Source organism: Vulpes lagopus, chromosome 1, assembly GCF_018345385.1.
Source record: "Vulpes lagopus strain Blue_001 chromosome 1, ASM1834538v1, whole genome shotgun sequence".
Taxonomy (NCBI): domain Eukaryota; kingdom Metazoa; phylum Chordata; class Mammalia; order Carnivora; family Canidae; genus Vulpes; species Vulpes lagopus.
The window spans coordinates 179,241,725-179,267,291 of record NC_054824.1 but is presented as its reverse complement, the minus strand read 5'-3'; the positions used below and the strand labels follow the sequence as shown (position 1 = coordinate 179,267,291).

The 25,567-nt window shown below is 52.6% G+C and overlaps 1 protein-coding gene across 2 annotated transcripts in view; it reads right to left on the bottom strand.

Moving 5' to 3' along the window:
• PLXNA2 (plexin A2) overlaps window positions 1-25,567 on the bottom strand; it is a 207,636-nt gene that overhangs the window by 65,902 nt on the left and 116,167 nt on the right. Inside the window, exons 5-8 of one of the 2 annotated variants that reach the window (XM_041757924.1) lie at window positions 7,732-7,832; window positions 4,221-4,344; window positions 2,359-2,512; window positions 1,633-1,729 (exon numbers count right to left, since the gene is read on the bottom strand). In XM_041757924.1, the coding sequence (XP_041613858.1) occupies window positions 1,633-1,729; window positions 2,359-2,512; window positions 4,221-4,344; window positions 7,732-7,832 (476 nt within the window). Of the gene's footprint in view, window positions 1-1,632; window positions 1,730-2,358; window positions 2,513-4,220; window positions 4,345-7,731; window positions 7,833-20,318; window positions 20,664-25,567 lie in introns of those variants that run through there. The other variant, XM_041757928.1, reaches the window with a different exon arrangement.

Genomic DNA, 25,567 nt, shown 5'->3' with positions numbered 1-25,567 from the left:
AAGCAGGGGGATAGAACGTGATTCTGTGACTTTTTGCTGTGAATGCCAGGTGTAGAGAAGGGTAAGAGAGTGTTTGGCAATAAAATGGAATCTTTGCTGTTAAGGAGACCCGCCTTTTTTTTTTTTTCTTTTTTTTTTGGCTAAAACTTGCTGCCTGTGACTGCATTTCTGTTGCTATAGCAATGCAAAGTGGTGACATCACACTGAACTGCCATGGAGATGAGGATGCTCTCACCAACAATGAATTCCATCACCACTGCGCTGGAGTTTGAGAAGGAGGTTGGGGGTTTCTTTCTCCAAGATGCTTGCATTGCCCCTAATTGGGTTAGCTGGGATTGGGACGCAGTGGTTAGTGGGCAATTTTGTTTACTTCTGCTCCTGCACTTACTGCCTTGTCCATGCCCCAGGCGATTTTTACCACTTGTCCCGTCTTTCCCAGCTTATTTACTGACTTGTCGCAATGGGGTTCAGCTGTGTCTCCTTCTTTAACTACTGTGGAGATCCTAGAATTCCAGCAGCTGATTCCTGTCATAAAAATCAAGATCAGAGAAGGGGTCTCAGAGACTTAGGAGGACTGGCTCATCTGTCTCTCATTTTAATAGCTAAAGATTCCTTTTGAGTATAGCTGCAAACAGTCCATCTCCTCACATGGATTGCTGAGCCCATCTTGTCCACAGCCTGGACCCCACAGATGTGATGCCTTGGAGCTATACAGACTTCAGATAACCCCTGTCCTGGGAAATGGGAATAATGGGAAACAGATCCATAGACTATTTCCAATTTTTGCTCCCTCTGGTGTGGAGTTGTCACTTGAGCTCTCTCCTGGTGCAATGTCCATGGCCACTGGTCCACTGGCCTTTATGTGGCCCTATTAAAGAGACTCGTTTCTCTCTTTCTCAACCAGGCAGTCCGTGAGTTCCCAGTTTGTATGGAAGGACTCTCAGTTTCTCTTCCAGAGAAGATAGGCAGAAGCTAAATATGGTCTCTCCTCCTGCACAGCTGTAGAATCTCATAGCCTGTGGGTACCACTGGTAAGTGCTCCACTGCTGGGGATGGAGGGTGCGGTCAGCTGGGCTCTACTCAAGCCCCTCTGGAGGCTGCTGCTTTGGTCTGGTTTCCCCCTCTTCTTTGCAAAGTCATAGGCTGCGTCTGGACCACAGTGGAGTTAAAGTCTCCTCTCGCCCTCCCAGCCTGGGGCCCTTATATCATGTCCCCTTCTGCGGGTAGCTGTGTGCAGAGCTGCCTCTTACCTCTGAATCCTTCTCCTCTTGGCTGTGGAGGATGTATCTAAACTCCTTTCACTGTCAACCTCTACATCCAAAGCCACCACTTCGTCTAAAATGGAGAAAACTTTTCTTATGGTCATGGGGCCATAACCTTCGTCTTCACTTCATGCTTTCTTTTTATTGCCTTAGCCTGAGCATTGTGGGTAGGGTTGCTGGGGAGTCTGGATGGGATCAGAGGCTATGGAGAGTGAATGCCATTCCATTGAAAATACTGAATAAACTGAACAGAACTGAGAAGGAATATTTATGAAGAGACTTGGAGGTGAAACCAATACGGCTGGAGCTCAGAGAACCCCCACACCCACATCCAGCCCTGACGCGAGACTTGCGCCCGGTGAGTGCTTACAGTTGGTGGGCACTGCAGTTGTAGAACTTGAACTCGGTGCTGACAAATATCTTCCCTGTCTCCTTGGATCTCAGCTGCAGCTCCAGCCCAAACCAGTCTGGGGAGAAAAAAAGGAGTGGGTAACATCCTGGGGGCTCAGTGGACCATCCATTAAGCCACTCCAGGGCTCTCTTGGGGCACAAATGGTAGATAAATGCTGCCTGGGTCATCTCTTCCCAAGAAGGTCCCTCTGGTCCTGTTGAGACACCCGTCACTGAGACCCAGACGCCCTCAAGCCCCCTCTTAGGGGAAACAGAATGAATCACATCCCAAAGAAACCCTTGCTTTGGTCAGGCATCTTCAGTTACTGAAGGACTTTCAGAAATATTAGCCCGGAACCCCTCAAGCCCCCAGGTTCCCTGGAGAGAAGCTCACTGAAAATCTCTGGCTGGAGCCACTGCCATCCCTAGAAGGGAAGGGAAGTCTGGAGAAACTCTGCGCACTGTGCAGACTTAGCCCAAATGGGAGCAAGGGATTTCCTTCTTTCTGAATTTTGCTTTGGAGCGTGATAATTAGCCTTCGAACTCAAATAAGTTATATAAGCCCATGTTAGGGTCTGCGATATGAAGGCTTGATCAGGCAACTTTTGTGCTAGTGCTCGCCACCCCTTCCCCTGTGATCCTCTACTCTTGACCACTCTGGTAGGGCAGCCCCTGGCATGTGACCGTCATGGCACGCACTTCTTACCTTGATCCAGAGGGATGACAGGGACATCCTTGGGCCCTGGTGAGATGCAGATGACCTGGCTCCCAGACACCTGTCCCTCCACCTCCGTCAGGTTCCCAAAGGCACAGGAGATGCCCACAGACAGGTCAGGAGCATCGCTCACAACCAGGCTGAGCTGTGGGTGGAGCAAAGAGATGAGGCCATAGGAAGAGTGCTAGGGGCTCAGGAGACCTGAGCTCCGGCCTGGCCCTGCTGTGGCCTGCTTGCTGACCAATCTCCCCCGACCTCATCTCTACAGAAGGACATGGGTAGTGCAGTCAATGGTCTTTATTAGTATCACTGTTAATTTCTTTTTCAGTCTTGTCCAGCGTCAGAAAGGACTGGGTGAGGGGCACTAGAGGGACAGGTACCCAAATCCATCTCAGGCCCTCTCCATTCTGACCTGAAAAGCCATGACAATGGAAAGTGTGTCATGAGCTGAGCCCTCTTGCAAACAAGCCTTAACACTGGTTTTCCAATCTGGAGGCTTACTAGGTTGGTGGAAGACAGCTAGCTCCTCCCTCTGGCTAGGATTCCGGGGCTGCTTATCAGGATGGTGAGTGTCCTAGAGGTTCTGCCTCTCTGTCCCCCCAATGCCCAGCAGGTGCCCTGCTGGCTGACAGCTCCCCCCAGTAGGACAATGGCTTCACAAGGAACTGTGGGGATCAGAGAAAGCAAGGAACGTGGACGCCAGCGGCTCGGATGATGTCTGCTGCTGCCGATGGGTTCCACTGATCTAGGCCAGCGCCTTCCAGCCTTTTCAGGTTTGCATACCCTCCTTTGAATGGTAAAAATACCACAGCCGCCCCCGAAATGAGTTTGTTCTCAATTACCACAATAGAACATCTAAGTGAAATCTGACACAATAGGCAAAAAATGCAACTGGCTTCCTGGAGCAACTGGGAGTGACCATAAGGGTTCCTGGTGGTGACAATACCCTCCCTCCCCATAACCCCCCCACGGGAGCCTCCAAGTTGGGAACCTCGCTGTAGGTAGGTCTCCCTTTGTCTTCCTACCAACACCTGGCTGTATTTATTTGCAGTGGCTTCTCACTCACAATGAGCGTCACCTCGCCTCTCCAAACATTTGTTTGCTGCTGAATCTCTGCCCCAGTTTCGTTTCCATGGGGCCAAGAGACTTAGGTACAAACTCCCCTGTTTGTTCCCTCAGCTCCATGGGAATCAGAGCCTCCTGGTGGGGATGAATGAACCAAAATCTTGGAAGGTTCATTAACTAATTAACATCCGTAAATGCTCATAAAACCTTCAGAATGAAATAATCACGCAGGGCCTAAGGACATGAAATATTTGAGGTTGTACCTCGACAGGTGGTTAAGGGCTATTTTATTCTCTTTAATATTCTCTTTAAGTACACACTGACTGTGACTTATGTCTCAGTCTCTTGGCGTCTGTCTCTCCTCTGTCTATGTGTCTCTCTCTGTCTCTGTCTCTGTCTCTCTCTCACACACACACACACACACACACACACACGCACACAGGCAACTCTAGGTCTCTGTGAAAAGCTGCATGGAGTGGAGGCATGTAAATACAGCACACAGCCGAGAATGTGTTATTTAGAGTCGGACTGCACTACGTTGTAGGGGTTTGTTACTAAATGCAGAATCTAGATTTACAAAACAGATCAATGGGTAATGAGTTTGCAAGGAGTGCGGAGAATGACTGTGCCCTTTTCCATAGGAGCTACCCTAAGCTTTCATTGTCTACAAACACCGTTTCCTTGGAGCATTTCAAGTGTGAGCCAGCGACAGATACACGTGTTCAAGGAACGCGCGCTCCCAGCCCCAGCCCCAGTCCCAGCCCCAGCCCCCTGGAGGAGTTTCTTACCCGCCGGCTGTGCTCAGACACGGAGATGCTGCTGGGATGCACCTCGAGGCTCAAGCACTGGCTGATGCTGGCGGCAAATCGATTAGGTTCCCAGGCCCGCTGGCACTTGTCCCTGCGGGAGCACCTGCCATACACACAGATTCACAAGGGGTCAGGTCTCTGAGACCCATCTTCACTGTCCCCCCGGGGGTTTTAAGAGGGGTTTGCTGCTCTGAGGCTCGTGGCCTGTCTTCTCATGACACTTTTCACTTACCCCAGAGGGCTTGGGTGACTCCCAGACGGTCTTGATCACAGTTACACAGAGACTAAGAAGAGGTGGGATTAACCCTCAGTATGAGACATACGGTTTAGACCAAGAGAATAGCTCCTGATAGGCAGCATCTTTATAGGACATTCGTGGAGCAAGGGTGGGAAGTTTGGAGAATGTGAGGAGCAGCACATAAGACTTGAAGAATATGAGCCTTGGAGCCAGGGGGCCTGGGTACTCCCCACACCCCCTGTGATTGACTGCGTACTGTGTCCCCCTGGGCAAGTGACTTAATCTGTCCATGCCTCAGTTTCCTCAAGCCTAAAATGGTGAAGATAGTGATAATACCCTACCTCCTAGGGCTGGTGTACACTTAAATCCTTAATTTTACACTTAAATCCTTAATTTTAAGGATTAAAATTAAGTGCCTAAATGGCTTTTTAGGGGCTCCTGGGTGGCTCAGTCAGTTGAAGGTCCGACTCTTGATTTCGACTCAGGTCTTGATCTCAGGGTCATGGGATGGAGGCCTGGGTGGGGCTCCCCGCTGAGACTCCCCCTCCACCCCTCCCCGTTGCTTGCTTGCTCTCTCTTGCATGCTCTCTCTCTAACATAGAATTTTTAAAAAAGAAAATGGCTTTTTAGCCCTTAGAATAAAAATATTAATGATGAAGACCATTCATGTTATTATTCTACACCCCCAAAATGTGTGGGTCAGTGTGCATGCGATCTTGTGGCTGGACTAATGGCTCTCTGAAGGCAGGGACCATGTTTTATTCATTGAGATATCTACCTGTCACATGGTATATTTTAAATAAATATTTGCAGTGTGAAATAATGCCTGGAGACAGAGAGGCAGACCAGGAGTCGCAGCCGGGGCTGCCTGCGTCTGCAAGCTGTGTGGCCTCGTCTCCCGACAGCTTCATCTCAGCCCAGGGTGGCAGGTGGGCATGGTGTAGCGTCTGGTTGCCACCTACGTCACAGGGGAGCACACTCCAGGGCTGGGGCTTCTCCAGACCGAATAGCCCCCGACAAACCACATGATGCCACAAGCAGGCAGTGAGTCCCACCCCAACTCCCCCCACCCCCAAGCCCCCCCCCCATCCTCCAGGGCCCTCCCCTCTTCCTTTCCAGGCACATAATGGATCTAAATATGAATGCTGTCAAAGAAAAGAATTATTGAGGTTTAAGTGAATCCTTAAGATAGCTCTAAAGTGAGCTCTTGACTGGAGCCTTTATCTCATTGACTCACTGAAATGGCTCTTTTTTATCATACTATTTATGGCAACAGCCCTAACAGAGATAAATAGCCTTGGAGACAATAACACACTTGCAAGAGCAAGGCATGCAGAAGAGACAGGAAGGTTTCAAATCCCCCCGGACCCAGAGCCTCTCTGACAATCTCCCTCAGCCTCTGGCTCCATTAGAGTCCAGGGAGCTGGAGGTGCCCCCCCCCCGCCCGCCACTCCCTCCCGATCCTGAGGCAGGCCACTGGTGGCAGGTGGGAGGGCACCGTGGGACGGCTGGTGACCACGAGAAAGACCCAAGAGGAGAAAGCTCTGGGTAGAGACAAACCTACGGGTGTTCTCGGCAGGCAGGCAGGGTGGCTGGAAGCAGAGGTGTGCCCAGTAGGTGGGAGAGATTCTCTGTCACGGGGAAGGGGCTCTGAGGATGGAGGAGATGGGAGACTGTCCTGATGTGGCTCAGTCATTCTAGAAGCCACAGCCCACCCCGACAAGAGGATGACAGGGGTGGTGTGGGGCTACCCCTGAGACAGATGAGCAGGCTCAAGCAGGAGCTGGGGGACACGGTTGTCCTTGCTGTTGAATTAATGGCAACCCCCCATGTCAGAGTGGCATGTGCCACCTGCAGGAAGAGCCACTGGCACAGAAGCCGGGAGGGCAGGCTAGGGAGCAGGGAGTGGGCGGTGTGGCTGGCATGCCCACTGCACAATGAGAGGGCACGTAGCCTAGGACACTTTGCACAGAGCGGGGGCAGCTGTCAGCTTCCCTGGAGGAAGAAATCCCCTTGACGAGAGATTCAGCTGGCCCGCTGGTCGCTGGTCGGCCGCACTGAGGGGAAGCACAGCGTCAGCCACCTTTGCCGTTCCTGGGGCGCTGGCATCTGTACCACTTGCCTGACCTAAGTGGCGCCCCGTCGCCTGGGTTCTAGCAAGAACATTTTTTGCCAAACTTCTTGAGGAGTCTCTTAACCTCCGAACCCAAGCACGGAACCCAGGATTTCTTTGTGGGCTCAAATCCAGTCCGGATTTTGCATCTGTGAGGCGCTTGCTTCCCCCCCTCCCTCCATAGCCCTCGCAACACCTGCTGCAGAGGCTGGAAGCCAAGAGCTATTGTGCAGGACCCTGAACTCTGGCCCTCCGCCTCCGCCTCCACCCCAAACCCGGCACATTTCATGGAGATGCTTTGCTGGCTGGCAGGGAGCCACGGAGCTTCCAACTCCATTGGGGAACAGGACTCCTAGCCAGCTCCTGCCTTTCGGGTTTTCACCCTCTTCTCTCCCTCTGGGGCCCTTCGAATTAGGAAGTTTAAGTGTGATTTTGCATTTCTATTGAGCTGGTATTCAACGGGCCAGGATGTATCTGAATAGGGGTGTGAGGCTAGTTAGAGGGAGATGCAGACTTCTTGAAATCATGAATTAATGAGGCCAGAAGGGTCCTCCCAAAGGTTCAGAGTTCATAATAATTATTTTGATTGGTACAGCCTATTCTGAGCTTCCTTATTTTGAAAACATTTATTATTTCATTTAATCCTCACGGTTTACCTGCCAGGTAGGCATCATCCCTATTGAGTGCTGGGGAAATGGAGGCCCAGAGTCCTCAGTGGACCAGCCGGGGTCACACAGCAGTTCACTGGAGTCCAGACCCCCAGGCCCCAACCCCAGCCCACTGCCATCTGCACGCCGGCGGCAGGAGGCACTGAGGAGGTTCTGGGGAAACCCCAGAGCTTCTACAGCTTCCCCTGTGAGTTCTTCTGGAACCACTACCCTCCCCAGCGTCGACAAGGGCAGCCGACTTCAGAGCAGCCGGGAGGGCAGAATTTGGAAGTGAGATGAGAGGCAAGGGCATTACTCTGGGAAAGAAGGACCCTCCAACCCGTGTGGCCTCTCTTCCTGTTCTCCAACCTGGATTAGAATTACTGGAAATTCCTCTCCCTGGAAACCACAGTCACATCCTCATCAACACTCCCAGGAAAGCACCTGGCCATCTGCATTTCGGGCCCTTTTCCCGAAGGATCCCCAACTTACATGTTGTGTAGGGCGCACCAGCCACAGTGAGGGTCCCCCGAGCTCAGACATTCCCCACAGGTCGTGTACTGTTCGCAGGATTCCACGGGGACCCTGGTGATCTAGCAGAAAGATGAAAGAGAGTGTGGTTAGATCAGGGAGTGACGACTGGGTGATGCGGGTTCAGACTCACCTACACCCACCCACACTTGCACTGTCCCCACCCCTAAAGAGGTGACACTGCGGGGGGCAGGGGGGGATCAATGGCCTCCTTATGCTCTCATCTGTTTGCCTGGTGCAAGGAGGGTATAGCTAAGGGGAATGTGTTTCTGGGGGTGGCAGGCCCAAGGCTGCTGCTTGCCTTCACCAGGGGCAGGAACCAATCTTCCAGTCTCTCTCTTTTTTTTTTTTTTAAAGATTTTATTTATTCATTCATGAGAGACACACAGAGAGAGGCAGAGACACAGGCAGAGGGAGAAGCAGGCTCCCTGTGGGGAGCCCAATGCAGGACTCGATCCCAGGACCCTGAGATCGCGCCCTGAGCCAAAGGCAGATGCTCAACCACTGAGCCACCCAGGTGCCCCCTTCCTGTCTCTTTTTGCCCACCACGCCCTTGCAAGAGCTGGCCAGGCTCCTGCTAAGTGCTGAATATGGTTAAAACTCTGTGGAAAGCCTATTGGGTGCCACCGACTTATCTCTGAAGGGCTTTCAGCTGGGCTTGGGCTGAGACATCCTGCCCCTCACAGGCACAGAAAACATTTAAAAAGGGAGAGAAGGAGAAACTTTTCCTATCAAATAATATTCATCGTATGGCACAGTCTCTTTACAGCCAACCAAACATACCACCTGGATCCAATTATCCCATTCTCTGATGTCTGTATTCAATTTTTCTAGTAAATCTCCCATCCTTTGAAAAGTCTGGCTAAATGGGAACATCCACAGAGATGAGCTGCTGGGGAAAGTGGGATTTTACAGATCGAGTCCCTGCCCCCTACCCCAAGTGTGCAGCCCCAGCAAGCTCCCGTCCATTCCCCGTGGGGTCCCGCAGGGCCCTGAGATGGGCCTGCCTGGACCTGACACCTCCACCTGCCCAGTGTGTGGCACTCAGGCCAGGTAAGATCAGAAGATTGAAGTCTTCCATTTGCTGTGTCAGGCACTGCCGCTGGTCGGGGCAGGAGGCTGCTGGGCTGCAAAACCATTTGCCGGGCTGGGGATGGGTTCTCCTTTGGCAGGGTGCAGAGGTCCCCCACCCACTGGTCATGTGAACTCAAGTGCAAACACCCCCCAGGGGCCAGCCGCATGGTGTTCGGCCTCTGGCAGACGGACAAAGGATCTGCTGGAGACACTTTCACAGCATCCTCCTGAGAGGCTTGGGAGAAGTTTAACACGCTTCTCTAGCAAATGTTTATCAGATGTCACCATAAGGAGGCTCCGGTGCTATGTGACACAGAAATATCAGCCGTCAGGACACAGAGCCCTGCCCTGCAGAGCTCAGAGTCCAGGGGGAGTTGGTGACTGCAAAGCCAGAGCTCCTTGCATGGGATGGGTGTGACTTCCAGGAGGGGCCCTTCCAGGAGGGGCCCCCCCAACTTGTAGGGGGAAGGGGCTACTGGGGTAAGTGTGAGTCAGCTAGGGCAGGAGCAGGCCGGGCAGAGACCCTTAAGGGCGCTGCATGCTGACCAATGTCACGAGCAGGATTATCATGGACAAGCTCAGCGTAACTCAAGGGTGTGGCCTGGCCGGGGCATCGTGAGATGTCAGGGGACATACTCAGGGGCCAGACTATGAAAGGTCGTGTGCACCAGCCCCAGGAGGCTTCCTTTTTCTGTTGGGTGCTCCTCCTTACCATATCCTAACACCTAATATTCATATTACAAGGCTCTCCAGTAAGGGAGGGGCCATGATCAGCTTTTTTTTTTTTTTTTTCAGATTTTGTTTATTTATTCATGAGAGACAGAGAGAAAGAGAGAGGCAGAGACGCAGGTGGAGGGAGAAGCAGGCTCCATGCAGGGAGCCTGACAATGGGACTCCATCCCGGGTCTCCAGGATCACACCCTGGGCCGAAGGTGGCGCTAAACTGCTGAGCCACCCAGGCTGCCCCATGATCAGCTTTAAACAGTCCTAACCTTCTAATAACAAAAACATGAAATGCAAGCAGGATAATAGCAAAATCTTGCAATTCAGTTTAAGAAGTTGGTATATCAGCGGAGGTTAGTCTGAAGTAGCTCCCATGTACTAGACCTGAGGATGTGAGTTGAAGCCATGTCCAGTATGGCCCGACAGGGTGAGATATTAGCCAAGGGGCTAATTTGCTCAGGATCTGCATAAATAGGGTATCAGAGTGGAGAGAGGCCAGCCCACAGTGGGGAGTGCCCAGCTTGGGTCTCTGCTCCAGGAGTGGTGTCGTTCAACCAGAGGTCCTTTCTGGAAGAGTGGTCAGGATGGGGCGGGATCCAGATGCAACAGCTGAGGTCCAGCTGATGGATCTAGGATGTTTACTGAGGTCTGAGAAGATGAGTCTTGAGGTGATTTTCCAACGTTTATTATTTTTTTAAAAGATTTATGAGAGACACAGAGAGAGGCAGAGACACAGGCAGAGGGAGAAGCAGGCTCCCTGCAAGGAGCCCGATGTGGGACTCGATCCCAGGACCCCAGAATCACGCCCTGAACCGAAGGCAGACACTCAATCGCTGAGCCACCCAGGCACCCTGGTTTTCCAACGTCTGAAGGGAAGCAGTATGGCCACAGCAGGACTCATGGGTGCCAAGTTTCAGGAAAGCCCAACCTGGGAAGGTCAAGGTTGTCCAGTAGCACTCGCTTCTGCAAGGAACTCCCATCCCGGGGATGCATAAGCAGAGTCAAGGTGCCTGATATGTCGAAGGCTGGGAGAGGGATTTCTGCCCTCAGAGGGAGGCTGCACTTGTCCTTCACATTCTGGCCTTTGCGATTCTACTTCCCAGTTTACCTAACTCCTCTCTGAGACCGTTCAAAATTTTTGTCCTGAATGACTTGGTACAGTTGAAAGAGACCATATAGGGGCACCGGAGTGGCTCCGTTGGTTAAGCGTCTGACTCTTGATTTTGGCCCAGGTCGTGATTTCAGGGTCCTGAGATCGAGCCCCACATAGGGCTCCGTGCTGGGCGTGAAGCCTGCTTAAGATGCTCCCTCTCCCTGTCCCTCTGCTCCCTCTGCTCCACCCACTCCCGCTCCTGCATGTGCTCTCTTTCTCAAATCAATCAATCAATCAGTCACTCTTTAAAATAAATAAATAAATGAAAGAGACCATCCAGCCATTGCCACCAGCTACTGGCCTCATCACATTGCCTTAAGAAGCAACCCTTGACCTCTGACTCATGGCCTTTGATTCCTACAAGGAGCACCTTTCTGAAAGCTGCCTCTCCTGGGCCTGGAACTCGCAGCCCGCCAGGATCTCTGTGACCCACTGCCCCAGGGCGGGGGGCTTCCGCCCACCCCCCTCCAACCCGCCCTCTGAGGCCTGAGCGCCACAGCCCAGGGCCCAGCCTTCCTTTCTTGGGTTTCGGGCTCCGTGTGAGTGATGTCTGCATCTGGCTGGAAATTAAAACAACTGTCTGCATTGCATTCGGCCCGTCTGTCAAAACACAGCCCGGCTCTCAGCAGCTGGGAAAGGCGGCCCTGAATGGGGGCAGTGTCTCCAGCAACAAAGCCCACTTTCACGCCAAGTGCCACGGAGATAGTGAGAACCCTGTTCTTCTCCAAACATGAAACCAATAGCACAACTATTTTTCCTGTTTCCTGGGCCCTCCTGGTGGGAATTTCTCTCTCTCTCTCTCTTTTTTTTTTTTTTAAATGCATGGAGTTGAAGAGCAAAGTGAAACAGGAAACTTCTGGGGTGGGGGGCGGCGGTTCTAAAACTTGGACGATTCTCTCCTCCAAGATCTACTAGCCACGCACAAACCAGAGGCAAGAAATGTCACGGGGACTGGGAGGAGACCCTCAAAGCCAGATGGTTCCGTGGGTTCTCCGTCTTTCCTATAATTCATGTGTTTCTATGTTCATTCATCAACCAATATTCATCGATCACATCCCACATACAGGCCAGTGTTGGGCACTTCAGGGGAGTGAGGTTGAAGACAACTGCAGCATTAAAATACAGCCATCAACTTTGCGTTGCAAACAGACTGGCAATAAAAAGACAAGCGAGTGATGAACACTCTGCGAGAGGCACAGCAAGACAGCTGAGGGAATTCAGAGCAAAGAGGAAATACTTTTACTAAGCCTGGAGCGTCCCACGTGAGAGCCACTAGCTCGCGTGCTTACAAGCATCTGAAACGTGGCTGGTTCAAGTTGAGACGGGCTCTAAGGACACAAGCGCCCTGAGTTTTGAAGATTTCGTATGGGGGAAGAAAAATACATCACATTGAAAATTTTTTATCGACCCGTGTTAAAAAGGAAAATGTTCAGACGCTGGGTTAAATAATATCTGTGATGCCCTTCACTTCTTTGCTCTTAACTGTAAAAAAATCCAGGTGCCAGAGAAGTTGAAGTTATACACGGGGCCTGCATGTACGGCGTGTGCTTTATTTCTCTGGGTTGGTGCTGCTCTAGATGGGAGTCCCAAGCAGGTTTTTGTGAGAAAAAAGGCATGTGCCCGGGTCTTGAAGGGTGAACGATATCGACACAGATGGACAGCGTTGCAGGGGCAAATGGGAAGGCAAGAGTTTCTTAAGCAAACCTTGCGTGAGAGCAAGGGTATAAATCTAGAGAGGCAGGTTTGGCTGGGCTGGGGCTGGGAAGGACCGACAGGCCACAGAACTGGGGTCTGAGCTCTCCTGACTGCCACTGCTTGGCCAGAAGAACATCCTGCAGAAAGAGGTGGCCCTGGAGCTCTCGAGGAGCGATGGCTCTCCATGCATGGTCCTGGAAGGCCCTGGAAGGCCCTGGAAGGCCCTGGACCCGGCACTGTTGGCATTGCCTGTGAGCTTATGAGACGAGAAAGTCCAGAGCCCACAGAGTCAGAAACTCCAGAATGGGGCCTGAGCAGCAGTTCTAACGCGCTCTCCAGCTGACGCTTAGGACCTAACGATGGAGAGCCACTGGTGCAGGTAACCCCACTCCTTGGGAGTTAGGTCCCCAACCTTGAGGAACTGGAATAAAACTCTGCATCGGTCTATGGAAGGAATGAGACTGATGATGGGGGAAGAGTGGGGGCCTCCGGGGACTGCTCTGTGCCCGGCGAGAAACTGGCCCTGAAAACTCTGAGTCTCTGGAGGCCCTAAAGGAAGCCAGTTTGGATCCCAAACCTGGGTGACAGGCGGGCGTGTGCTCCAGGACCTGGTGGGTGGGGCAGGACAGGCGGGGATCGAGAAGCTCAAGAAGCAGAGCAGCTTCCTCTAGCCGAGCGTCCACGGAGTCAGGCGGCCCTGTCAGGGCTGACTCAGAGTTTAATGGCACACTCTGTGGCGCCTTAATGAGTGTTTGTTTATTAGGATTGCATTTTAATTATGCCTGAGGCTCCCCCACCCCCTGGGCTGGGTGCTGGGACCCAAGGGTGGCTGGGCTGGGACAGGAGTGGAGCCATGAGAAGTGTACAGTGGAGGACGCCCAGCTCCTGACCCCCGGGACCAGGGAGCCGCTCAGGACAGATTCCACCCTCACGCTCCACATTCTTTTCTGCTTGATCCTAGGTCCTGTAATTATACCTCTAATGAATATAACTGTCCTATTAAGTCATTTACTTAAGAAATACTCTTAATTAAAGGTGACTCATACTGTGTTCTCGGCTCCTCTGGCCTCGGGGTCCTGCGTCTCTAGTGCCTTTCGTGGCCTGATTCAGCAGGGCTGGAGCTCTCTGTGGGAAGGGCCCAGTGGGGATGTGCAGAGTTTAAGGTGCTTCGCCCCATGCCCTGTCTTCTCCTCACGGTGTGAGGCCCTGCACGCCCAGGCACATGGTACCAGATTATAGTCAGCGGCGGGGACAAGTCACTGAGGGAATGGCTGGAACCAGCCTTGTTCCTCAAGATCTTGAAGAACGTGGCAGATGGCTGGGGCACCCAGGGCGAGGCCAGGAAGGCCTCTGAGGCCCTGGACAGTGAGTTCCTCAGGTACAAACACATCGCTGCTCTTCAGAGTTGTCCAACCACAGACATAGGGGCCAGAGCCCTTTGCCAAGTGAGCTTGGGGACAGAGAACCCATTGCCATGTCTCTGCCTCCCTGTGTGGACACCTGAAAGGAACTACATGGTCCTGAGAACCCCGATGCGTCTCCGGGACCAACACACGAGTTGAAGCAGCACAACACCCACAGATTGTGCCCGGGGTCCCCTGCATCCTTCAGCGTTTACTGCGCATTGATACTGTGCTAAGCTCTCCGCTGGGCACTGGGGCCAAATGCTCCGCCTTCCTAGAGTTCTTGGTTTCTTGGAGGATAAAACCAAGGAAACAGATCATCTCAACACAATGGGCCAGACGGCACGATAGAGGTATAAGCAAGAGACAGTCATGGCTCAAAGGACAGAAGGCCTCGGGGGGCCTAGCGCTCAGGGTTCAGGAGGCCTATAGGATTCCTCTGCAGCTGAGCAAGAGAGAGACACACAGAGAGCGGGAGGAAAGAAGGAAAAGCTGTTCTCCAGGCTGCTGGGGCCCCTCAGAGCATGAGCATTTAATCCCCTGCTTCCCTGGAATCCGTGCCCCCCTCCTCCTGCCAGATGGTACACCTGTCCCCACACGTGTCCCCTGCCTCCTGACACAAGGAAGGAGACAGAGGCCTTCTCAGTGGCCAGGAGCCAGGTGGCAAGGATGGGAGGTGGCATGCACAGCCTGGCCGGAGCATGCAGTTGGCCTGACCGACAGCCTCCTGGTCCCCAGGGCCTGGGGCGAGGCACACAGCAGCTGACGCCCAACTGTCTCCCCGAGCTTGCTCCTTTCCTTGCTACCTTCTTTCGGGGGTCCCACCAGCTGGCCCTCTCTCCCCTTCCAGGCACGAAGGTCTCAGACCCCCTTTCTCCTTTTCTCCCCAGGTCAGACCACTTTTCCAGCAAAGCCGCCAACGCTCTGGTGTGTCCAGGGCTGAGGGCAGACAGAAGAGGGCCCCGGCCAGGCCTGGCACGTGGGCTGAGGTCCGTGGCATCGTCACCGCAGTTGCAGGGGAGGGTTTTAGCTTTTCCAGGTGCTTTCCCACACTGTTATCTCCTTTGATCCATGCAACCCCCCAGGGAGGAAGACAGGTCGGGCGTTGTTGTGTGTTAGGATTTCCATGTGATCCACTAGGAAACAGAGGCTCCCCCAGGGCTGGCTTAGCCCTGGCTCCATCTCATAGTGTGGCAAGGTGGCCAGTGGGAGGAGAGCCCTCCATTGCCCATGCTGGGACCTTCCTGAGGATGCGGAGGTTCAGGCGACAGTTTGAATAGACAAGATTTGAGGTGAGCCCAGACCGTGCCAGGCTCAGGAGGCAGGAAGGAACCGAGGATGGGTAATTTGCTTCTTCGTCCCCACACTTCTATGTAGCTTGCTGGCACCCACTAATTGTTCACTGGGGGATTCGTGGGTGGGCGCAGTCTCTCTCTTCACAGGCTTTCCCCAAATCCCATTGGCCTGGGGCAATGGGTACAACACTCTCGAGAGGCCTGAGTGCTTGGGGCCCTGTCCTTCCCTTCATACCCGATGGGGCAGGGTTCAGAGCCCTCACAGGGAGACAGGTGTGGGCAGCTGGTCGGAGAGGCCTAAGCCAGGGCCCAGCCCAAGCCACAGTGGACCCTCTAGGGACAGGGCGGGCTGCACCAGCCCCTGACATGCCTCGTCCTATATCTTCTACGGTTCAGCAAATTTCCGTGGGAAAAGACAGCTCCTCTCTGCTGTCCTTTCAGGCAAAGAGCTAATTGTCTACTGGATGCCTGAAGCCGCATCCTCACCTAAACCTCCCCGCTGGGGATGGGTGGGGGCAGAGGTCTGGGGCAGCAACCACAGCCCCTCCTGGGGTCTGCTCCCCAAGGATGAGGCGTGAGGAGGTGGTAGGGCCTGAGGCCTCCTGCTGATGGCTGGCAGGCTCCTGGCTGGCACCGCCTGGCTCTGAGCTGGCAGTTGGCGGAGCTTGTGGAACGGAGCGAAGCAGCAGGAATAATAATAATAGTGCTAGCTTTCATTTAGCCAGAACCTACTGCATGCCAGGTACTTGGTGTGTATTATCTCATTTAATCCTATGCCAACTTTACAGGCAAGGTAATCGTAGCCTCACTTTACTCATTAGGAAAGAGTCTCCGGTTAAATAACCCACCCAAGGTCACATGCCTTGCAGGTGGCAGACTCAGAACTGGAATCCAGGTTTGTCTGACTCCCAGGCTGGGAGTGGGGGGTGGGGTCGGCAGAGGGAAGTGGAGACAGGTCACCCTGGAGAGTGAAGACCCCCTCTCCTGAGGCTGCCCCAAGGGCTGGCTGTCGGGGCCACCTTTCTTTCTCTTAGAAATCAGGTGCCAGGTGCAGTGCCTCGGCATGTCCTTGGACACCACGATCACAGACTTACGATGGCTCGACGTAAGATCTTTTGACTTCAAGATGGTGCGAAAGCCATATGCATTCAGCAGAAACCGTATTTTGAACTCTGAATTTGGGTCTTTTCCCCGGCTAGCAGCACAGTGTGGTACGGCGCTGTCTCCCTGGGCCGTGAGCACTGCGCCCCGTCAGCCACGGGATCCCAAGGGGTAAACAACCGGCACACTGGAAACCATTCCGTGCTCATATAACCAGGCTGGTTTTTCACTTTCAGGACAGTATTCAATCCGCTACATGAGAGGTGCAACACTCGATTATAAACTAGGCTTTGTGTTGGGTGATTCGGCCCAACTGTCGGCCAGTGCGAGTGTTCTGAGCACGCGTCAGGGTGGCTCGCTGAACTGCGGTGTTCGGTAGGCTAGGGGTACGGAATGCAGGTCAACTTACCGTGGGTTTGGGGGGATGTAACCCCATCCTAAGTCTGGGAGGATCTGTACGTTCCCCCACCTGACCAACTGCTCACCTCTTAGCTCCTTGTACCCTCCAGTTTGCTAGCAACGATTCCGATGGTGAATATGGAGCGAGATGCCACAAATGTGGTGATGTCAGAGGGCCAAGGGGAAGAGAGGCCGGTGACGGCGGAAGGGTTCTGTTTTGAAGTTGGCCAGGACCAGGACAATAACAGGACAGGCTCTGAGCAGATGGCACATCACATTTTCCATCCCGAGCCTCCTGGGAATGTCACGGAGGCCTCGAGCCCAGAGGTGGAAGGTGCTCTCTGCCCTGGTCTGGCCAGGAGTGAGCTGTGTGGTTCGGGGCAAGCCGGTTCCCCTCATCAGGGCCCCGGCTTCCTACCTCTAATGGACACCACAGCACCTGCTCATCAGCGAGCAGAGCACCTCTGAGCTCCCATTTTCAGCTTTGGCCGTTCCTACGAATCCACCTCCCAGTAATTAATGGGAAGAACTCATGATGGTTTGTTCCCAGTGTTAGATGCCTTCTTCAAAAATCAATAGCCAAGTGTGAGACCTCCTTAAATCCTCATAAAGTAAACACCAGCCCAGCCTCCTGCCTGTCCTCTCAGCTGTGAAAAGTCACATGATCGATATCCTTAAGAAAAAGGGAGGCACCAACCCCCAGAAAACCAGCTGGAGTTTCTGGAGGCTGTGATTGCAACTAAAGCAACATGCAACCTTCTGACCAGAAGCTGACCCTGGGGCTGTCTCCTAAGAACTCCTGACTATATGGAGACCTCAGGGCAGAGTGGAGTTCAAAGAGAAAATCTATTTTTAATGACTTGGGGGAGAAGAGTGGAGAGGCTGAGTAATTCGGAGTAATTAAAGCTATCTATCACTCAGAGAGTGGAATCCAAAACTTTTCAATGACAGTTTTCCCCTCATTCATAAAACCCAGCAGAGGGACATACAGGAGTCAAAGGGGATAAGGCGGTGGCTAAAAGAAACTTCTGGCCCCAACCGGTGAAATTTATCCTTTTGAGGAGCACTGGAGCAATGACCTCTCCTGGACCCTTTTTTTTCTTTTTTTCGGGGAGAGGCCATATTTTGTACTGATGGAGAAGGTGGACAGTGAAGGGGACAGTCCTCAAGTTTCAGAGCCAGTTCCTATGCTTATCCCCCGTGTGACGTTAAGTTGTCAGCTCCCCCCACACCTCAATTTCCTCCTCTGTAAAGTGGGGACGATAATGATACCGACTTCACAAGGCTGTTTGAGGGCTTCGGTCTCACCTGCACATCAAGAGCCGTGCACACAGTTGGTGCTCAATAGTGGTAGTTATCACGCTCGGTCTCTATCTGCAGACCCCACTGAAGGTGGCAGTGTTTGCAAGGGAAAGCTGCAAAGGGCCCTCACCCGGGCTCTGCGCTCCTGTGTCGAGTGACCTTGAGCAGGCCACCTAGCCTCTTTGGGCTGGGACTGCCCATGTGTCATATGGGGAGAATTACGCCTGCCCTTTGCATAAAGAGCAGTACAGCCACTCCGACTATTGTCCTTAGTAATGACTTAATCCTACCTGAGGCCGACGTGCACTAAAACCTAAGACCCTCTGCGGGAAGAAGTCAAATCAAGCCGAGTCTTCTAAGGATTCATGTAAAATGTGGGCAAAGGAAAAGCATAACGAGGGTAGGAAACCGAACGGGCAGAGTAGACATTCCAAACGCCACCCCGTATTTTCTTAGACAGGCTCGGAGCCAGCAATACAGGGGAGGGAGAAATAGGGCCCTTTCTAGTTTTGTTTTTTTGGAAGGATCTACAAAGAAGCAGAGATGCCGATACTATGTTGTCTCCATGACAACTGTGGGTTTATTCAGTTAGGAGAAGCAGGTGGGATAGGAAATCGGAGAGGAGAGGGTTTGAGAAACCGGGCCTAAGACGGAACGAGCACAGATCTCCCACCTGGGATCCAGATGCCTAGAATCAGCCAGGTCCCACAGCCTTCCCGATAGGGTCAACGTCAGCTCTTCTACCCCCGGGGCGGGGGGGAGCAATGAGGGCAGGGGGATGGAGAAACATGGCAGGGATGACTCTTTATCCACCCATTCCCGTTCATTCCACGCTCGTGATTGTTCAGGTGGTTCCACTGAGGCCCCAGGACGCACGGAGCCCGAGTATAACCTTACCACGTGGAGACTGATTTTCTCTAAGAGCTGGGCATCTAGCTTCTAGACTATGGTCCCTGGGCCCCATCCCCTCAACTTCTGCTCCCCCTGCCTTCCAGTTACCAGCAGAGCAAGACAAGAGGGTCTGGAGCACCAGTTAATCCCAAATTCCCTTTGAAGCATCCACGGCACATAACGTTGGGAAGGTGAGCCTTGGGGTGGGAATCATCAGGGCCCAAGAAGAGGCTGGTCAGGATCTGGAGTAAGAACACTTTTGCTCTTGTCTGGGTAAGAAGGTGGGGCCTACCTTCAGTGTGTTTTGGGATAGAGACTCAGGGAATCCTTCTATAAGAGGGACAGTGGGCCCTTTAGGATGTCACTGCTCCTCAAGGGGATCATAAGAATGAGCTCCTTTTGGCAGAGGTCCTGGCACTGCCTCCCAGCCAAGCTCCAGTTTCTGTCTCCTGATGCCCAACTGCGCCTCTGGCTCTGACGCTGGCACTCCTGCTTATAAACACAAGCTTGCAGGTTCTCAGGGGCTCCTTGTGTACTAATTTCCCATTCCTGGTATCTTCCCCGGAATCTGCTTCTGGGGTTATGAAGGGACCTTCACGTTGACGTTCCCAGGTCACCTTGACCTAGAGAGAGCAACCCTACTGAAAAGTGTAAGATTTGGCCAAGCCCAACCGCAGAAGCCCTTCTTCAGGCCACCCCACTAGACAGCCACGCACATAGGAAAGGTCAGAGCCAGCTTAGCTCTACGCACAGGCACAGGATCCGAGACGGGCGGCCATCTCTCCACCTAAGGTGTTGGATAGATCTGAGCAGACGAGGAGCCATCAGAGTCTTGTGTTGTAAAACCAAATTTGGGTTTCCAGTGCACCTCATGGAGGGCATCTTCTAGGCCATCTGTCCGTTCTTCTCTCTAACCATCTGAGACTTGGCCATCCCATCCTGTCTTCCCTGACACATGAGATCTGAAAATATTCTCTCTGATTTTTTTCGTCAGATGCCAAGTGGCTGGCTCCCTTGGGAAGGACAGAGCAGTTCTTTGTCACTCACGGCTTCCTAGGACAAATTAGTAGGTGAGTGGACGAGTGTGTGTGCGCGGGTGTGTCCGTGTGCATGTGTGTAGGGGTGGAGAGGCAGAGGCAGAGAGATGCTGGATGGCAGTACGTGTTAAATATCTGCCTAAGCAAGAAAAAAAAAGAGAATCTCCTGAACTTACATTAAAATTTATAAATCTCCTCTCTGTATAGAGCTCAACTGTTCATTCAGGCAATGCCGGCAGGGTGGTGACGGGGAGGCAGCAAGGCTCCCGTGCTTTGCCGGATCCTCCGCCGTTGGGCTGCTCAGGGAATCTGCATAGACCGGTCAGTTGGATGAAGACCATTCCCACTGGGGCAGCAGTGACTACACCCAAGGGTGAGTCAGTAGGGGTTGACTGACCCGGCCTTGGGATCTACACGCACGAGGGGGCCGGCCTACGGTTGTTAAGAACTCGGTGCTTTATAACTTGACTTTTACAATTGGTGTTTATTTTGTTCATTGGCTTGTTGACTCATTCACTTATTCATTAGTCCATCCAGGTATGAATCATTCGTTTATCTCTTCATACACCCAACAGACCCAAGTCTTGATACCACCCAACAGTAGGTATCAAGTCTCCTACTATGGAGCTATGATTACAAGTTAGTCATGGTCCCGTGGTGCCTCTGGTGGGCAAACTAGTAAGTCCAAGCGTCATTGGACAGGCTCCTAGCCGAGAGCGATCACCTCGAGGTGGACGGACCAGGAACGTGTCACCCTTTGCGGCGGGCCTTGGAAACTCGGTGATTTTTCGAGAGGCGGGGATGGAGGAAGGAACAGCCCCCGAGGAGAGAAGAGCATGAGCAAAGACTGGGCAAGAGGAGGTGCAGAGAGGATTCCAGGAATGAGCAGTGTTAGAGCCAGGGAACCGGCAGGACAGGTGACCTGAGGCGACATCGTGGAAGGCCAGGGTGGTGGAAACAGAGCAGAAAGGAGGAGAAGGAGACATGCTGCGTTTCTTCTTTCCCCACGTGTCGCCCACCTGTCCCTGTCACAGCATCCCTGCTGCCCCCTGCCCCGCACCTGCCCCGGCTGCAGGCCCCGTGGCTCTCCCTTCTATTCTCCACACAGCAGATGTGTCCTGCACACCCACATTTCTCCTTCCCTTCGGAGAGGCTGAGGGCCCGGGTCCTAGGGTCAGACCGCCCCGGTCTGCATCCCAGCCCCCTTGCTGATGAGCTGTGTGACCTCGGGCACCTTCTTCAGGTAAGCCTCAGTGGTTGACTCGTGCCGTGGAGATAATAAAGCATTATTTATATAAGACTCGCCGTCTGCAGATGAGCGAGAAACAGAGGCGCGGGGAGTCTCAGTAAATTCATTTCCGGTCACACAGCCGGCAAGTTGCAGCGCTGGGATTCGAGCCCAGTCAGACGGGCTGCAGAGCCCGTGCTCCAAACCTCTACACCTAATTGTCTCGTAGGCACAAAGGGTGGCCCGGGTTAGGAAACCGTTAGGCTGGTGCCTGGCTTACAGGGGTTACCTGTTATTCACTGGTACGTACCACGCACACGCTACGTATGCTGCATGGGCATGAAGTTCAAAGGCTGAGCAGACGAGGCTCTAATCCTCAGGTACTCCGAGTGTGGACAGGAAAACAGATAAGCCCCCCAAATTATAATGAAATATTAGCGCCGTGACTGAGACGTAGCACAGCTACAGGAGCAAAGGGAAAAATCACGGAAGGCTTCCAGGAGGCAATGGTTTTAAAATGATGCCCTCAGCTGAAAAAACCCAAATAATAACAAAAAAAATTTTTTTTTTCAAAAACGACGAGAAACAACGCATGTTGGATAATGTTTATAGTCCAAATGCACTACCTCCACCCCACCCTGATAGTTGAGCCTTTTGACTTCTGTTCCCCCCACCATGCTGACATGTCCACTCTAGACTCCTTCTGCCGGTGTCAACCCCCACTCTGGGTACAGTGGCCTCTGGTGCTCTGGACGGCCCCCTATGCTCACACATTCCTGCTAATCAGAATGGCCTCCCGTCTCCTGCTCATGTGCAAATCCCTGGGCTGCTCCTCTTCCATGCAGCCTTCCTTGATCAACCTCTATGACGTCTCCTGCTGAATTTAGAATCTGACTACCTGTCCAGCTGGCAGGACTCTAATGCACTTTGTAAACTCTTCTTAGGGCTCTATCTTTTTTAGGTTACTCACGGGGCTCTGCTTTTTACTTCTTGGTATGAGATATCCCTGTATGCTCCAACTTCACTTTCTTACACAAAATAGGTCTATAAATACCTGCTGAGAAGCTAATCACACTTGCCCAGTGATCCAGGTTTTATTTTAAGCTTCTTAAGTAAATGTACTAAGAACTATGTGAAGGTTCTCTAGGTGTGGCTGACGCCCCTGGCATTTTGCTGGGATCCATTAGGTGATGTGAAGGGTTTTTGCATGTGTGTGTGTGTGTGTTCTTTTTAAATAGACTTTTAGTTTATAACCCAGCAGAGGTGCGTCGTGTCATGGAGAGGACATGACTGAGTTAGAAGAACTTGGCTCAGCATCGCCCTGTACTCAGCTGTGCTGGCTGAACCACTTAACCTCTCTGAGCCTCAGTTTCCATTTCTGTAAATATGATCAAATATCAAAATTAAAGCATCCAGCCGGCGAAGCACCAAGTTATAACGAATGCCGCATGCTCACTAAGACGGCAGGCTATCACACAAATCTTTTCAGAGTAGATTTTTCAAGATTTTTCTGCCCTTCATCTTGGGTCCCTGTCCCGAGATCAAAGAAATACAAGGACTGAGGAATGAAAAGGAGGACATTTTGTGAGATGTTTGGAGGAAGCCCTCGGAATGCTGTGACCTAGCCACCCCTTAATAGGCCCACTTGGAAAGCTGGAGACACATGCCCTGGACTATAGGGGAGAGAGTGGATGGGGAAATCCAGAAGGCAGGAAATCCAGAAACTCAGCTGCCGAGGAGCTCTTAGGAAGCAGAGTGAAGGCAGGACCCTGGGGAGTCACTGAGCACTCCTACCCCATGGCAGGCCAAGGATGTGCAAGTGCTTCCTTGGACCAGATCCAGCTGTGGACACCTCAGGAAGGACAGTGGCCTGGACACCTCTGATGACCTGTCCAAGAGAAGAAACCCATGGAGGTGGGTTCTATGTGGAAGGAAGAGCTGGAAAATAAGGCCTGAGAGCAGAAGGCAGGAAACACTGCCCAACTTATGGGATGTGCAGCCAGAGAAGCTCAGCAGAGGGGTGTCCAAGGGCCCACGAAGGACCTCGCCCCAAGAGAGTCAGAGCTGTTAGCCAGCTCAGAGAGCAGAAGGCGATCTTGTGACAATTCCAGTTCAAGTTGCAAAAGGGTCTCTCTGACCCTCCCTCTCCGCCTCCTTGAAGAGGTCAATGACAACATTCGGGTGGGGCAAGGGTAAGGGAGAAAAAGAGCAGAAACATCCCTCTTGGCTCCACGAGGGGAGCACGCAGGAGGCCCAGGCTGGAGGACGGGGGACAGCTGAGCTGCGGTCAAGGCTTCCAGAACTTTAATTCTGGTCTGGAACTGGACATTATAACTCTGGATTGAGACTGGTTGAGACTTGAAAGCCTTGGCATTATGATTCAAGAGCGAGCTGAGGAGCCTCCAGCAGGTCCTGGAGACAGAGGCAAAGGGACTGGGGGAGGCAAAATAAAGCAGCGTCTTGGTGCCATCCCCCAGTGTGCCGGTGGGCATAGGAATGCTAAGAACCACTGTTCCTAACTGCACGTTTTCATGACGGTCACACGAAGTGGGAGCCCCGACCCTGCATGGTTCGGGATCTGGCTGGTGGCACACATCTGTGTTACTGCCAAGGACAGATTGATGACTTACTGATAACATGATTTTAAATAAAAAAGAAACCTCTGGGCATCGACGTGCAGAGGGTTCAGCTGACTGTTCCTTCCCGGGCCCTGGTGTCCTTCCAGGGAATGTACAGGGGTGCGGTCTCTTTTCCAACTCCAGTGGTGCATGGGTCAAAAGAACTTGAGAACTGCCTCCCCCCCCCCCCCCCCCCCCCCCGCCCCTGGAGGCCTCAGGGGATGCGAGCACAATCATTACATGCCACATTCCAAGCTGGTCTAATGAAGACAAGGGTGTCGTGAGGCCTGGCTCCTGGTGAGAAGCCCTCTGGGTGCTCCTGTCTCCCAATCGATGGGGATTACAGCTCTGCAGCCCCCCCTTGTCTGGAGGGCGGTGGCGGGGAATGTTTGAATCTTTACTTCCCTCGCTGCTTTCTATTCCTGGCCTCCTTCAACGGCTGCCTCGGATGTAACCAATGTCACCGGAGCCGCCGGGGATCGAAAGGGGTGGAGGGGAACTTGGGGAAATGGAAGAGAAACAAAAGATTCTTTTCCTTTTTTTAAAAAAAAATTTTTTTAAACAGGTGCTTAGGAAATTAATTAGAGCAAATAATCACCAAGTTGTCTGAGTCTCTATTTTATTTAGTGCATGCCGGGTCTGCTGGAAAGAAAAAAAAAAGGGGGAATTTTAAATAATTTTGGAGTTATAACTGATGTAATTAGGTGCTCAGTGAACACTTAGCATCGAGCTGTGCTTATTAAAATTACTGTTTTAATCAGAACATTGCTGGAGAATCATTAATAATACAATGGCTTGATTCCCTGGAACTCTAATTAGACCTGGACTTTTAACCACCTGAGCGTAATCTGGCTCCGTCTGGATGCGCACCACGGGTGATGCATTATCATTTCAGGGCATGTGGGGATGGAGCATCAATACTGCTATTTAGTGACTGCCTGAATGCTTTATTTTGGAGTGTGACAGTGTGTTGAGGAGGCCCGGGGGGGCAGGAGGGCATTGATGCTGAAAGGTGGAGATGGAAGTGAAGGGGGTCAGCCAAGGGCTCGGGGTTGGAGGTCTTCAGGAAGGAAAGGCAGGAGATACTTCTCCCACCACCGGGGGAGCCTTACCCATCATTCTATAGGGGAAACAATCAAGCCAAGATGTCACAGACCAGCTAAGCGTCCCGTTTCCTGGGTCACTCTGCCTTCACGGGGGCCTGCCGGTCATCCAAACCAAACACGGGCCCAGACGGGTGCAGCTTTAGGCCCTGCCAGGCCACTGTCATCTAGAAATCTAATCTATCATTCACCAAGTGATAACCAAAGGTTAATCTGGTGAAGGGCTGGGACCACTTCTTAAGTTCTCCATCCAGCACTTTGGGTCACCCTAGAGAGAGACCATGAGACAGGCTGAGCTTTTCCAGAACCTTCTAATCCTTACAGGCATTTCACGGTTAACTCGGTCCACGGCCTGGAGAGAGGCTGAGTGAATGTGTTCACGTCTCCGGAGACGCTTGGCTGAGCTGGTGTTTGGGGAACGGGGTCAATGCCCCAGCTCCGAGCACAGAGCTTTTGGTTTCTCCTTCAGCGGGTGGCTCGGTTGTATCAACACTGATTTGGCCCCCCTTGAGGGTGGAGTCCTCGGATAGATGTCACAGGGTTGCCCAAGAGCAAAGGAAATGGAAACACGCTCTCTGCCCTCCTAGAGCTTGCTAACTAGTTGGAAGGACATAACAAAGATGTGAAAACAAGATTTAGGATACTTAAAAGGCAGACACTGAGAAGGGAAAATTAAGCTGGACCGGGGCAAGGGCAAGCGGAGTTAAGTGGTGATCAGAACACGATGGGATTAATCAGAGAGGGGGTAAAGGCCTTGCAGAAGAGGACGCGGGGC